Source organism: Kogia breviceps, chromosome 1 (genome assembly GCF_026419965.1).
Source record: "Kogia breviceps isolate mKogBre1 chromosome 1, mKogBre1 haplotype 1, whole genome shotgun sequence".
NCBI lineage: Eukaryota > Metazoa > Chordata > Mammalia > Artiodactyla > Physeteridae > Kogia > Kogia breviceps.
Window position 1 is genome coordinate 56,855,775 of NC_081310.1, and position 14,773 is coordinate 56,870,547.

The 14,773-nt window shown below is 50.2% G+C and overlaps 1 protein-coding gene across 1 annotated transcript; it reads left to right on the forward strand.

Annotated features, from left to right (window-relative positions):
* Positions 1–241: 241 nt before the first annotated feature.
* Positions 242–14,437, forward strand: LOC131753444 (ATP-binding cassette sub-family C member 6-like). Its single transcript, XM_059058805.1, has 5 exons — positions 242–328; positions 3,132–3,262; positions 8,681–8,884; positions 11,426–11,603; positions 14,297–14,437. The coding sequence occupies exons 1-5, from the start codon at positions 242–244 to the stop codon at positions 14,435–14,437; spliced, it is 741 nt and encodes a 246-aa protein (XP_058914788.1).
* The last annotated feature ends 336 nt before the right edge of the window (positions 14,438–14,773 follow it).

Here is a 14,773-nt window from a genome sequence, read left to right on the forward strand (position 1 = left end):
AGTGCGGACAGGGCCTTCCCTGGTGGCGCAGTGGTTGAGAGTCCGCCTGCCGATACAGGGGACACGGGTTCGTGCCCCGGTCCCGGAAGATCCCACATGCCGCAAAGCGGCTGGGCCCGTGAGCCATGGCCACTGAGCCTGCGCGTCCGGAGCCTGTGCTCCGCAAAGGGAGAGGACACAACAGTGAGAGGCCCGCGTACCGCAAAAAGAAAAAAAGAAAAAAGTGGGCGGACAGCCAGTGATGCGCGTGCGCAAAGAAACCGCCGCCCAAAACGGCGGAAACCGTGTGCGTGGGCGGTTGGTCCAGTCGGCGCCGGCCTCCTGCGATGTTCGTTGAAGTGAAACTGGGTCCTGTTGCCAGTCTAGTCAGCCTTGACACTCCTGTGCCGGCTGTTCCTTCTTCTGGAGAGGATGAAGCCACGGAGTCTGCTGAGGTAATGGCCTGGATTTTTTTTTTTTTTAATTTTTGGTGGTACGCGGGCCTTCCACCATTGTGGCGTCTCCCGTTGCGGAGCACAGGCTCCGGACGCACGGGCTCAGCGGCCATGGCTCACGGGCCCAGCTGCCCCGCAGCATGTGGGATCTTCCCGGACCGGGGCACGAACCCGTGTCCCCTGCATCGGCAGGCGGATTCTCAACCACTGTGCCACCAGGGAAGCCCTGGCCTGGATTTTAATTGGTGCTAAGTGACCTCTTTGCGGGAGGCTTCAGGGTTCGATTCATGCTTACACTTAGGGACAGACGAGGTCCCCTCTTCTTGGGGGCCCACGGGGCTGGGGACCGTCAGCTTAGGGCACGTCAGATGTCCTTGGCTACATCCACTACAATTTAGACGCTTCAGATATTTAGTATCTTTCCTCGCGGTGCACACTCAACCTTGGCGGAGAAACTCAACAGTGGTGGTGGTGACATCATCTAAAAAGAAACATTCTCTTATCAATAAACCTCCTGACTAGAATATTCAAATCGAATCACTATGCAACTTTAATCATCTTCTTTAAACCCCGCCCCCCGGCCCGCCGCTTATCAGGCCCACTAAGTAGCCTCCTGAGGGACCATCACAAAGTCTCTTACCAGGAGCTCCATGGGAGGAGGGATTGATCCCCGTGCTCACGACCCTGCACAGCCAAAGAGGAGTGAGAGAGGGGAGAAGGGGAGCCCACCCTCCTTCTGCCACCTGGATTCCTCTGGGACTCAGGAACCCAGCTGAAGTTGTCTCTCTGCCCTCACATACCCCTCACACACTCAGATTTCCTCCTCAGAGCCTCTTCCTTGCCCAGGTGGAGCCATGGCTGTGTGTGACAGCTCAGTTTCCATCTACCCACCAAACCCAACCTTCTCAATGACCCCGTGAAGGCCTGCTTTCTTCGAAGACTCCTTTCCTGACTGTCCTGCCCCTCCTAGACCTCGCACCCCAAACTCACTCTCTCCCCCACCATCGTTAAGGCAAAGGCGTTTATTTCCCCACAACACTGAGAGGCCCGCGTACCGCAAAAAAATAAAATAACATAAAATAAAATAACAAAGGAAACTTTCTATCGCTACCAAAATCAGAAAAATCTAGAACCCCTTGCCATGTAGAACACCAGAAATAATTTTAGTGAAAACCAAGTACTGTGAATAATTTCTGGATCCAAACTGTTGCTTGCCTGAGTTTGCTCTGCATTAGAAAAGGGAACTGGAAAGTCTCAAAGAGGAGCTCAAGACCAGCTCCAAACCAGACCTTCTCCTTGGTGTCAGGAGAAGAAAGAGACCTAAAAAGATAAGAACACTCCTGCTGTGGAAGTCTGCAGTCGTTAATTTCTTGTGCGTGCGTGTTGGTTTGAAAACTGGCCCCAATAGACGGTAGGCTTGGAGAGACGGAAGAAAGAGGCAGCCACTCCAGACTGGTAGGAGGCAGGGTTAACGCGCAAGAGAACTTACATATGAGGCTTGTCTTGAGTGCCGCAATATGAGTAGATCTCTGCACTTGCCCACCAGAATCTCAACAGTTTACAGAGAGGCCTTAACAGGGTTCAGACACATATACGCCGTCCAGATGGTATAACACTTAACTGCTGCATCCTTGAAGTAGCTCCTAGTGTGAGAACAGTGGGTGGAATGTACATTCCAAGGACAGGGGAGGGAGGAGCCTCAGATTGCCTGGGTCCAGGTCACAGGTCCACAAGTGGTCACATCCTCTCGGTGACCTCTTCCAACAATGCACCCACTAGAGTCATCTCATATACCAGTCCCAAGCACTGGGAAACACTATTATTTTAAGGTGAGAAAATTGAGGTCCATTGCTGGGCAGTGAGTGACTTGCCCAAGGTCACAGGGCTGAAAAGTAATGACTTCTATTTGACAAATCCTGTGCCCCGAGCCAGGATGTGAGGATCCAGAAGAGGGAGAATCAAGGCAAGTACTTTCTTTGCCCCTATGGAGCTTACTGTCCAGTGGAGGAGAAAGACTAAATAAATAATCAGACTGAAAAATTAAATAATGATAATTGCAGCAAGCATTATAAAGAAAAAGCTCAGGAAACTAGAGGATCTTGCAATGGGAGAATCTACCTGGACTTGGGTCTGGGGGGTCATCAAGTGGGCTCTTAAGGAAATCACATGTAGGCTAGAGGTGAAGGACAAGTAAGAAGTGGCAGGGAAAAAGTTTTAAGCAGAGTGACGTGCATGTGCAAAGGTCCCGAGGCCAGGTGGCTGGCGCAGTGACTGAGGAGGAGAATGGGTACATTTAAAGCTGAGGGAGGAAGGAGTTCAGGTTTCCTCCACAGCAATAGTTTTCTTCCACTCTGGACTTCTGACTCCTAGGGAGGTTTATTTCCCCTGTCACACGTCACCCTTTGGTTAAGTCACTTAATCTCTCTGAGCCTCTGTTTTCTTTCTTTTCTGTAAAATGGATCAATAGTAATCTACTGTATAGGCTCACATGAGAATTAAATGAGATGTTCTTTGTAGACCAAGAAGTGCCCTCCAGTGTTAGCGCAGTTAGGTAAATTGCTTTCCTTGTGCCGAGGGGCCAGCAGAGGTGCAGAGAGGTGAAGTGACTTACTAGGGTCACACAGCTACGAAGCCAAGACCCTTCAGGGATGGACACAGGAGAGGAGCTTGCTCTGGTGATCCTCTTTTACAGGTTAGTTTGGAGGGGCTACTGGATGGAAGCCGCTGGGACCAAAAGACCTCTGGTCGCTTGGGAGAGAAAACTCCTCAGAAGAACTTGTTTCCCAGCTTGAAAAGGAATGGACAAGGAACCGCAGCGCAGCCCAGCGGTGAGTGTGTGGAAGATGGGCGCTCAGCCCAAAGCTGGGTCAGCAAATCACTGGACCCCAAATACAACCACGCCCCTACTCCAGGCTCCACCGCCACAGTCCCCTCCCTGTCAGCTGACCTCACTAAGCATTAGCAGGTCGGGCTCAAGATGCTTTTCCTCCCAGATGCTTTGCAGGTTCCAAAAGGATATTGACAGAGGGGGAACCTCTCCAGGCTCCCAGAAGGAAGCTCGGATGGTGGGATGGAGGCAGGGAACAGAAGGACTATTTTAAGACTGGGGGTGGAGAGGTAGGTATGGTCCATAACATGCAGGCAACTACTCACTTACTACTTGACCTGAGTGATTAGTTTCCTGGCTTTTAGTTTTCTTATCTGTTCAAGGTGGGGGGGTGCGGGGGATGCCATTAGCCCTAGCTCCTCATAGCTTGTGTGAGATGAGAAAAAAAAAAGATTTATAGAAAAGAACTTAGCGAATTTCTTAAAAATGGTAAAATTTCCAGCAATATCAGTTATCCAGAGGATTTCAATCTCTTTCTAGTCCTGCCCACTTGCCTCACTCTTGCCCTCTCTGGCATCTCTGGAAACTTCTGTGAAGTGCTCAGAGCCTGAGGAACCTGGTTTGTGAAACTTTGGTCTAGAGAAATAAGCTCTCTAATAGGATTAATTAAACCCGGGTTAAACATAGCCCTGCCATCGAGTAGTTGATGACCTTGGACAAGTCGCTTGACCTCCCCGGGGCCAGGTGTTTCAGGGCACAGACAAAAGTAGCTCTGTGGAAAGTTACAGGGTTCCCCTGCATACTCTATTATTTTGTGGTGATTGTTATAGGTGGCTAAATCCCACAAATTAGAAGGAGCCAGAGAGAGACAGAGTCTGCTGGCTCACGTAGCTGAGAAGGTAGGTGTGGCCTCAGGTGTGGCTGGATCCAGGACTTAAATGACGTCCAAATTCTCTCCCTCCATCTCTCAGCTCAGCTGTTGTCTGGGCACTGGTCTCTCTATAAACGCCTGTCCTGTATCATGCCAACTCAGCAACCCCTACTACCATCCACATAGACAATCCCAAGGAAGGCCTTTTATTAGCTGGCTTGAATCCTGTGCCTCTCAGGGGCCAATCCCATGGCTGGAGAGCAGGCCCCATAATTGGTGGTCCCTTCAGAGCCACACAGGGAGGGGAAGAGCTGCTCCCCAAAGGAAGGGAGTATGTTTTGCAAAAGGGGTAAGTAATATGAGCAAATCAAAAGAGCAGCTCTCGCTCTCACCCCGGGCATATCTTGCTGTACGGTGAGTTTAAGTACAGCTGAAGTGACTTTTGAGTGGCAGAATTAATTCAAAAGGACCCTGGAGGTCTTGTCCACCCTCTCCCAGCTCTGGCCTCCCCTGCCAGCCTGGGAATGATAGTCACCCAGTGTTAGAGCTAGCACATAGAAACACTCTCCAGAACAGTTTGAGAATCCGTGAACAACTGACAGAAAGAGAGGAGGATGGCAGGGTTGTAGAGAGATCTGGTTCAGGCATTTTCTAAGCTGACTCATTACACACCAAGAGAACTTTGGTTTTATTTCTAAACTATTTTGCAGCCTTTGGGGGAAGGGAGAAGATGTCGTCTTAAGAGGTCACAGAGCAATCTGTCTGCTGGCCAAGTCAGGGTCACAGGTGTGTTTGGCCAGCACGGTGTCTTGTTGTTTAAGGTTTTTTTCTTTGTTTTGTTTTTGGAGAAGTCACCAACATTTAAAATGTTGGAGATGTCACAGGAAAATGTGGAATTTTGGCCTCTCTTAAAGTAGAATGGCAGTACTGGGCCACATCCCTGCATGGCAACAGGAGGGTGGATCTGGGTAGCAGCTTCCCCATTGAACAGGGCATGTGAGCTGCAGTCGCCACCACTCCCTTTGATATCCCCCAGCTTGCACCTGGCCACTCACTCACGCCCCTTGCCTTGGCCTGTGGTCATTTTTGGGTCCTGCACTAAATGGCTTTGGGGCCACAGACCAAAGACCAGCCACCAGTCTAGAGACCTTCCCTGATGGAAAGTGAGACCAGCTAGAAAGGAAGAAGTTTGTTCCCAAGCCTGCAGGCTGAACACAGTGACTCAGAAGTTTGGTGTGAGCAGCTAGAACAGAACAGAGCAAAACATCCAGCGGGAAAGAGGCTTTCACAGTGGCCTCTTCACCCACCCCATTTTATGGATGGGAACACCGAGGCTCAGAGAGAAGGGCATTTGGACCTCGGTTTTCCTGCTCAAAGGCCAGGTTCTATCAACCAAACCAAATCATTTCCTTCCTTCCTTTGCTTCCTTCCACAAATCTTTATTAATAGCAAGCAGTAGGCCCTTTGCACACATCACTCCCGCTGTTTTTTCCCATTCACTGGACAAGTATTTATTGAGCCACTTACGCATTCGGGTGCTGAACTAGGTGCTGGGGAAATACGAGTAAAAAGAAAATACAAGCAGGAAGCCTACCCACCTGGGTCCCACTTTAGGCGGGGCCGGAGGCGGCGGGGCGGCGGGGTTGGCCCTGGTTGGCACTTGCCCAGCCCAGTGGGTGTGCAGCAGCAGCTGAGTCAGGACCAGCACCCAACATCGGGCATCGAGGCACGGCACGGACACCGCGCCGGCCTTGCCTCCGACCCGGACCGACCCCAGGCAAATTGTGGGTGCCAAGGAGAGGCCACATCTCAGGGCTACGGAGGTGACAAGGGAGAGAGGTGAGCGCAGGGTTAGAAAAATGGCTGAATTGCAAATCCCGGAAGGGGAGGTTGGGGGGTGGGGGTAGGCTTCAAGACAGGGGTAGAAAGTTAACATTTGCTTATTTCTTAGCAAACCGGGTGGTAAAGACTGGTTCCTTATAGCCTCTTGTGCTAAAAATACCACTTTTCCTTTGGACTGCCTGCTGAGATTTGTCCCTCCCCTCCATCCTGAGGAGATGCTGAGAGGATTCTTGAGGGGAAGGGAGGGAGGGACTGGACGTCTGGCTTGTGGTGGAGGGGTATTCACACTGCTGGCTGGGCCTTGGGGGTAAAAAGGCTGACTTCCGGGGTCTCAACCCACCTCTCTGAAAAAGGAGGCCCAGGCACACCACCGATCGATCCTTCAGCTAGTTCAGGTGGAGTGGGACTAGGCGGTTTGCTTTGCTGGACAACAGGAAACTTGTATCTGTTTAAACTGGGCCAAGAGACTAGTTGCACCTGGTCCTAGTGAAAGCAACCAACAGGTTAAGTCGAGTGTCACGAGGAGATCTTGAAAAGTTCAGTCTATTCCCAGGTAGTGAGTGCTTGATTCAGTGCCTGATCTGTGCCAGGCCCTGTTCTGATGCTGGGGATACAGCAGTAAACAAGACAGCCATGGCCTCTTGTTCCAGAAAGCTGATTTTTGGTGGAGAAGACAGATAATTGCAAGTTGAAGTAAATGCTGGGACAAAAAACAAGGGACTGGGATAGAGGACCAGAGCTCCTTTAGTTGTAGCCTGCAGGGAAAGTGTCTTTGAGGAGGTGATGTTGAAATTGAAGTCAAGCCTTGGGAAGAGCGGGGCAGAGACATTCCAGACCATGGAGAGTCTGTGCTGAAGTCCTGAGAAAGGTAAGTTGTGGATGTGTCAAGGAGCTGAAAGAAAACCAGAGAGGGACTTCCCTGGTGGTGCAGTGGTTAAGAATCCGCCCGCCAATGCAGGGGACACGGGTTCGAGCCCTGGTCTGGGAAGATCCCACATGCCGCAGAGCAACTAAGCCTGTGTGCCACAACTACCGAGCCCGAGTGCCCCAACTTCTGAAGCCCGTGCTCCTAGAGCCCGTGCTCCGCAACAAGAGAAGCCACCGCAATGAGAAGCCTGCGCACCGCAACGAAGACAACGCAGCCAAAAATAAATAAATAAATAAATAAATAAATTTAAAAACAGGGAAAGAAAAAAGAAAACCAGAGAGGACCAGGATGAAGTGGGGAGGTGGGCAGGGGCCAGGCCGTGCAAGACTGTGTCTAGGAATGGAGAGTTTTTATAAAACCATTGAAGGGTTTTATGGGAGAAGAAAAAAAAAAAAGTCCACCCACCTGGAGGTCTAACAGAACAGATAAGAAAAGGAGAGAGTTGGAGACAGTGAACATGGCTATGAAGGCAATGAATTAAATGGTGTGATACGATGGGGAGGGGTGGTCAGGGGTAGCGTTTATAAGAAGGTAGCATCCTTTTGGCATTCAAGACCCAAATAGCAAGACGTGAGCGGCAGGCATGCCCAGCTCACGATGGAGGCCAAGTCACAACTCTCCAGAGATGCCAAACTAAACAACAAGCTGGGTCAAGGGGTGAGGGGCAAGACCTTGACCTTGTTAATTAGGGTCTGGGTACCTGCACTCATCAAGGGTTTTTTTTTTCCTTTTTCCTTTCTTTTTAATTTTTGGGTGGGGGGCGTGGGGCTCACAAAGAGGCTCTCTGTGAATCGTGAGTCAAGATGTGGGCTTAAATCCCTGCTCCGTCCTCTATGTGTGACCTCGGGCACCTGTCACACCTCTCAGAGCCTCAGTCTCCTCCAAGGTAAAATGGGGACCCCATGACACCCATGGGGCAGGGAGGTTGAGAGGAGTTGATGAGCTTGTGTGTGTAAAGGGCTGATCCCAGTGCCTGGCCCTGGGTCCCAGCTCTGAAAACAGCACTGAAATTCTGATAACCCTGTAAGTTGTCAGAGCTGGAAGGGACTCAGAGAGTGGGGCCAGCCCCATCCTTTTGCATATGAAGACAGAGAGGGGAGCAGCCTGCCCAAGGCCACACAGCAACTGCACTGTCAGTAGCTGCATCACTGCCAGCCTCTCCCTATGGCCTAGAACCAGCCTGCTTCCAGAAAGGCCCTCTGGCTTCCTCCCCTCCCTCCTTCCCCCTTCCTCTCCCTGTGGCCTCTGATGATGATCATGGGCCAGGGATCTTAGGCATCATGGCTGCCTGAGCTTCCATCTGTGGTTTCACTCAGACCAGGTGTGCCAGGCCCACAGACCTCATCTGTGATTCTAAACCCATTCTGAACCAGTTCTAAACTACCTCAGGGCTGGCTGGTTGTGGAAGAAGGGGAGGGCTGCGTAAGGGATCAAAAAGTTCTGGGCTCTGAAGGTTGGGATCAAATCCCAGTTCTTACACTTCTCAGCTGTGTGCCCTTGGACAAGTTGACCTTCTGAACCTCAGTTTCCTCATGTATGAAATGGGGTTACACCTGAGGGCACTTCTCCAGGGTTTTTCTTATAGGGGCACTGATCCCATTCCTGGGGGCTGCACCTGCATGACCTAATCACCTCCCAAAGTTCTCACCTCCTAATACCATCACACTGGCGATTAGTTTCAACATGAATTTGGGTGGTGATGGTGGGGGTGGGGTGGGGGAGACCCAAACATTCAATCTTTTACAAGGACCCAGAGCTGATTTCTCCTCTCCCCTAAGGCACACCAAGGCGACACCATTTAAAAGGAAAGGAAACCACGGTGCAGAGACCCCAGAGACGGAGACCCTCCTGCAGCAACAAGGGGGCAAGAGGGGCCCACTGCTGAGGGCCATCTGGCACGTGGGCCGCTCCACCTTCCTCCTGGGGACCCTCAGCCTCATCATCAGTGACGTCTTCAGGTTCACGGTGCCCAAGCTCCTCAGGTGGGTCCAGGCCTTGGGTGCCTCGCTGAGGCTGGTGGTCCCATTAACGGCGTCCTTCCAGGACCAGGGGACCTTCAGCCCTCCTCCTGCCTCTGCCTAGACCTCTGGTGCTCAGGGCACTGAGGGTGGGTGAAAAGGATACTCAGGAAGGACCAATTAAACAAGAAAGTGAGTGACCTTGGGGAGGGAAAACGAGTGAATTCTAGCCTGACTCTATCCGTTTGCTTTTGCTATACAACAAAGCCCCTCAAAAGTGAGGGGCTTAGGGCTTCCCTGGTGGCGCAGTGGTTGAGAGTCCGCCTGCCGATGCAGGGGACACGGGTTCGTGCCCCGGTCCGGGAAGATCCCACATGCCGCGGAGCGGCTGGGCCCGTGAGCCGTGGCCACTGAGCCTGCGCGTCCGGAGCCTGTGCTCTGCAACGGGAGAGGCCACAGCAGTGAGAGGCCTGCATATCTCAAAAAAAAAAAAAAAAAGTGAGGGACTTAAAGCCACTTCTTTAGCTCATGATCCTGTGGGTCAGCAATTCAAGCTGGCTTCAGCTGGGTGATTCTTCTTTTCTTGGCTGGGTTCACTCATCTGTCTGCAGTCACCTGTGGGGCTGGCTGGGGACTGGCTGGTCCAAGACAGTCCCAGCTGGGATATCTTGTCTCTGCTCCGGTGGTCTCTCATCCTCAAAAGGCTAAATCCGGCTTGTTCACAGGGCCATTTGGCAGGATTCCAAGACAAAGCAAAAGTTGCATTTTCTCGTGAGGCCAAAGCTGGTTGCACAGCCAGCCCAGATTCAAGAGGTGGCATGTTAATGTGTTAGGGCTGCCATAACAAAGCACTACAAACTGGGTGACTTTAAACAACAGAAATTTTTTTCTGGTGCTTATCTTTTCTACTGTTCTTTCTTTTCTTTTTTAATTGAAGTACAGTTGATTTACAATGTTGTGTCAGTTTCAGGTATACAGCAAAGCGATTCAGTTATATTGTACATACATATGTCAATATATTCTTTTTCAGGTTCTTTTCCCTTATAGCTTATTACAAAATATTGAGTAAAGTTCCCTGTGCTATACAGTAGGTCCTTGTTGGTTATCTATTTTATAATAGTAGTGTATATATGTTAATCCCAAACTCCTAATTTATCCCCACCCCTTTTCTCTTTGGTAACCATGAGTTTCTCTTCTATGTCTATGGGTCTATTTCTGTTTTGTATATAAGTTCATTTGTATCATTTTTTTTAGATTTCACATATAAGTGACATCATATGATATTTGTCTTTCTCTGACTTACTTCATTTAGTATGATAATATCTAGGTCCATCCATGTTGCTGCAAATGGCACTATTTCATTCTTTTTTATGGCTGAGTAATATTCCATTGTATACCTATACCACATCTTCTTTATCCATTCAGTGGACCTGGAGGTTGCTTCCATGTCTTGGCTATTATTGTAAATAGAGCTGCAGTAAACACTGGGATGCACGTTTCTTTTCAAACTAGAGTTTTCTCCAGATATATGCCCAGGAGTGGGATTGCTGGATCATAGGTCAACTCCATTTTTAGTTGTTTAAGGAACCTCCGTATACTGTTCTCCATAGTGGCTGCCCCCATTTACATTTCCACCAACAGTGTAGGAGGGTTCCCTTTTCTCCACACCCTCTCCAGCATTTATTATTTGTAGACTTTCTGATGATGGCTATTCTGACCGGTGTGAGGTGATACCTCATTACAGTTTTGATTTGCATTCCTCTACTAATTAGCGATATTGAGCATCTTTTCATGTGCGTTTTGGCCATCTGTATGTCTTCTTTGAAGAAATGTCTATTTAGGTCTCTGCCCATTTTTCAGCTGGGTTGTTTTTTTGATATTGAGCTGTATGAGCTGTTTGTATGTTTTGGAGATTAATCCCTTCTCGGTCACATCATTTGCAAATATTTTCTCCCATTCTGTAGGTTGTCTTTTCATTGTGTTTATGGTTTCCTTTGCTGTGCAAAAGATTTTAAGTTTAATTAGGTCCCATTTAAACAACAGAAGTTTTTGTCCTCACGTTACTGGAGGCTAGATGTCCAAGATCAGTGTTGTTTCTTCTGAGGCCTCTCTCCTTGCCCAGACAGCTGCCTTGTCGCTGTGTCCTCACGTGGTTTTTCCTCTGAGCACATGCACCCCTGGTGTCTCCTTATGTGTCCAAATTTCCTCTTCTTACAGGGACACCAGTTGTATTGGATTAAGGCCCATCCTAATGGCCTCATTTTAACTGAATCACCTCTTTAAAGGTCCTATTTTCAAATACACAGTCGTATTCTGAGGTACTGGGGGTTTGGACTTTAACATATAAATTTTGTGAGGACACAGTTCAGCCCATAACAGGTGGCGGTAAAAACTTCACCTGTTGATTGGTGGAGACGCAAGTCACGCTGAAAATGAGTGTGGACAGTGGGGGAAATGATTGCAACCATTTGTGTAGAAAACAAAAAAGAACCCCATACTGTCTGGTCCTCCAGACCTGGCCAGGCTTAGGCAGAGGCAATAGCCATGGGTGCCCTTTCTCACCAGCCTCTTCCTGGAGTTTATTGGTGACCCCAAGACCCCGGCCTGGAAGGGCTGTCTTCTCGCCATGCTGATGTTCCTCTCTGCCTGCCTGCAAACACTGTTCGAGCAGCAGCACATGTACAGACTCAAGGTGCTACAGATGAGGCTGCGAATGGCCATCATGGGCCTGGTGTACAGAAAGGTGAGCCCCGGGGGAGAGGCGTGGCCTTTCCTCTCTCTCCATCCTGTCCCAATTCACAGACAAATGTTCCAGCCAAGAAGTGGAATGTTCCTGAACCGTTACTGTCATCAGTGCCTAAAACCACACTCATTCATCACTTTACTCATGTTTGCCCACACCACACCCTCACCTTCTTGGCTATTTCTGTAAGGCTTGCGTGATCTGACCCTGGCACCTCTTCTAGCTGATTACATCACACACTTCCTTCACACTTCTTTCACTTTCCTCCGGCCCCACAGGTCTTCTTTCATTTCCTGAAGCACGCCAAACAATCTCCCACCTCAGGGCCTTTGCACTTGCTGTTCCCACTGCCTGGGCACCCTTTCCACAACTCTTCATGTAGTGAACACTCACCCCCCTGAGGATAAAGGGCTAACCTACGGGCTCTGTGGAAACTGGATAAAGGTGGACTGTCAGCTATTTTACCCGGTAACACTGCTTACAATTAAAATGAGCCCTGACCCCTTGGTAAATTGCATCTGGGCTGAAAGTTCTGCCAATGAACTATGATACCCGGAGGTAAGCCATAGCATTGGGCTTGGGCTTCTCTCTGCAGTGATTCTTGTCCCCTTGGGGGACCTTGGAACCGAAACCTGTGAGGCTGCTGCTCTAAGAGATGTTGGCCCCTCTGGGGTCTGGAGCATCTGAGCAAGGCAGTCCTGTGTAAGCCCCTTTCTGTCACACCTGAGCTGTCACTTGGGAAAGAAGGGGGCAAAGGGATCAGCTCCTGGGTGGCCGTGTAGCTCCTGAATTTCAGGCCACATCCCCCTGAGCACACTGGAGCTGGTGTGGCCTGTCCGGTCTCGGGAGTCCACACATGGAGCTGAGGCTGCAGGAAGATGACCCGAAGGCTTTGCTCTTCCCATCCCCACCCTTGGGGCAGCCGCCTTCATCACCTGATGAGGTCATACCCCTCCACTCTGCCCTCTGGGCTGCTTCTGTTTTAACTGTGTCTTCTTACTTTCTGTATCTGGTGCTTTGACATCTGGGGTCTTGCTGACCCTGGAGGGACTGCCCCTCTGTCCCTCCCAGGATCAGCCAGTTCCCAGAGATGCTAAGAGACTCATCTGAAAGCATCTCTTTCACATGCAAGCCAACCAATCCAGAGCTCACACCCCAACTGCCTCCTTTTTGGGCCCTAACACTCTAGGCCACTATCCCCTGCCTTAATCGCCCCGGGGCAGGGTACCAGACAATGAGGCCCAGCTCCTATGCCTAGAGCCCGGTGGAATTATTCCAACTAGCCAATCCTAAACCTGCTTACCCTGCCTGACCTTCCCATGAAAACCACAACAAGCTCTTGCCTGTGGTCCCCCCAACCCTGCAGCATCCTGGTGCTTCCCCAGTGGCCCCCTCATAGCGTGGGGTGCCCCCTCCTCTTGAGATCTGTGAGTATAATAAACCCTCTTGTCAAGGGCAGTCTTCTCTGATCTGTGGGCTTGCCATGCCTGAATAATGATAAAAACCTATATTTGAAAACACTTCTTCATGGCACTCATCATAATTACTATTAAAGGATGAACTATGTACATCTTTATTTAATTTTGTCCCCCAGCTCAAACTCCACTCCGAAGAGAGCAAGTGCCCTGCCTCTGTTGATCACAGTACTCACCTCAGAGTGAGGCCCAGAGCAGGTGCTCGGTAAAGATTTGAAGATTTTTTTTTCAGATTTCTACACTCAATCATTGCCAGCTCACCACTTCACCCCCTCACTTCTTCCCTGACACACTCAGCAGAGAGAGAGAGGGGACTGCAAGTAGAACGTAGCATTCAACAGGTTGGAAGGGGTCCACTGTGACCCCAGAGTTAGGGCAAATTTGGGGCTGCCAGAAAACCAGCTTGGTGTCTGAGAGGCACACTGAATGCCTGCAGGGGTCAGTCTAACACCCTGTCTAGCCCATGTCGTGCCTCTGTCATCCTGGATTCCAATCCTGGCCCAGTCACTTAGGAGCCCTCTGGCTTTGGGCAAATTGGTCAATTTCTCTGTGCCTCAGTTTCCTTAGCTGTGAAATGGGGTTAATAATTCTGCATCTCACTGATTCTAGTCTCACGTTTTTTTTCTTTTTAACTTCTGAAATCAAGATGTTTTAATTTAGTTGGCATTGATGTTTTTTCCCATAGTGATACAAAAGTAGAGAGTACTTTATCCACAGTGTTTTACATTGAATGAAATATGGCAGTACCTGCTCCATACAGTTGTCTGATGTGCCCCATCACGGAAAATGGTGAAACTGTTAGTTTATTGAGCACAGTGCCTAGGCTGTAGCGCTCAGCAGATGACCACCATTATCAGCATTATCACCATTATCAACTATTGCTTTCACCACTCGCTAGTAGTATGTTATTAATTGTTATTAGTCCAGTGCTTTAGGGGTTTCAGGGTATTTTCATTTTTGTCTTCTCCCTGGAGTCTCACAATGGGAGGTTAGCTGAGGAGATTTTATTAGCCCACTTTGCAGATGAGTGAACTGAGGCTCAGATGGTAAAGAAATCTGCCTCAGCCAGCAGGGGCAGCACAGCTTAGACCCCGGCCTGCTGGGTGGCTGTTCTCTTGCTCAGTCCAAGCCGTGGGCCTCCCTCCCTCCTGGGCCCTTCCTCCCTCGTGGTCCTCCCTAACTGCCCCTCACCCCCTCCTTCCCTCCCTCCTGATTCAGGTCTCCATCTTCTGCCCCTCCCAGGTCCTGGCTCTGTCCAGCAGCTCCAGAAAGGCCAGCGCAGTGGGGGACGTGGTCAACCTGGTGTCTGTGGATGTGCAGCGGCTGACTGAGAGCATCACCTACCTCAACGGGCTGTAGCTGCCGCTCATCTGGATCATCATCTGCTTTCTCTACCTCTGGCAGGTGTTCTGGGGCAGAGAGAGCTGGGATTTGAGTTGAATCCTCCTCACCCCCCATCCCCCTCCTCCTCCCCCTCCCCTTCCTCCTCCCCTCCTCCTCCTCCCCCTCCTCCTCCCCTCCTGTTCCTCCCCCTCCTCCTCCTCCTCCTCCTTCCTCTCTTCCTCCCACTCCTCCTCCTCAATCCTATCTCCATCTGCACACTGCGGGCTGATGTAATGGGCAAAGTCTTAGACGAGGATGACCTTCACTTCACCTTGGGCTGGATGCTCACCTCTCAGGGCCTCAGTTTCCTCA

What these genes read in the sequence shown, in the direction of transcription:
- LOC131753444 (XM_059058805.1), top strand. Translation starts at nt 242, where the DNA reads ATGCGCGTGCGCAAAGAAACCGCCGCCCAAAACGGCGGAAACCGTGTG. An exon ending in CGGCGCCGGCCTCCTGCGAT is followed by an intron (nt 329 to 3,131) that starts GTTCGTTGAAGT and finishes TTTACAGGTTAG; the next exon opens with TTTGGAGGGGCTACTGGATG. An exon ending in AACCGCAGCGCAGCCCAGCG is followed by an intron (nt 3,263 to 8,680) that starts GTGAGTGTGTGG and finishes CTCTCCCCTAAG; the next exon opens with GCACACCAAGGCGACACCAT.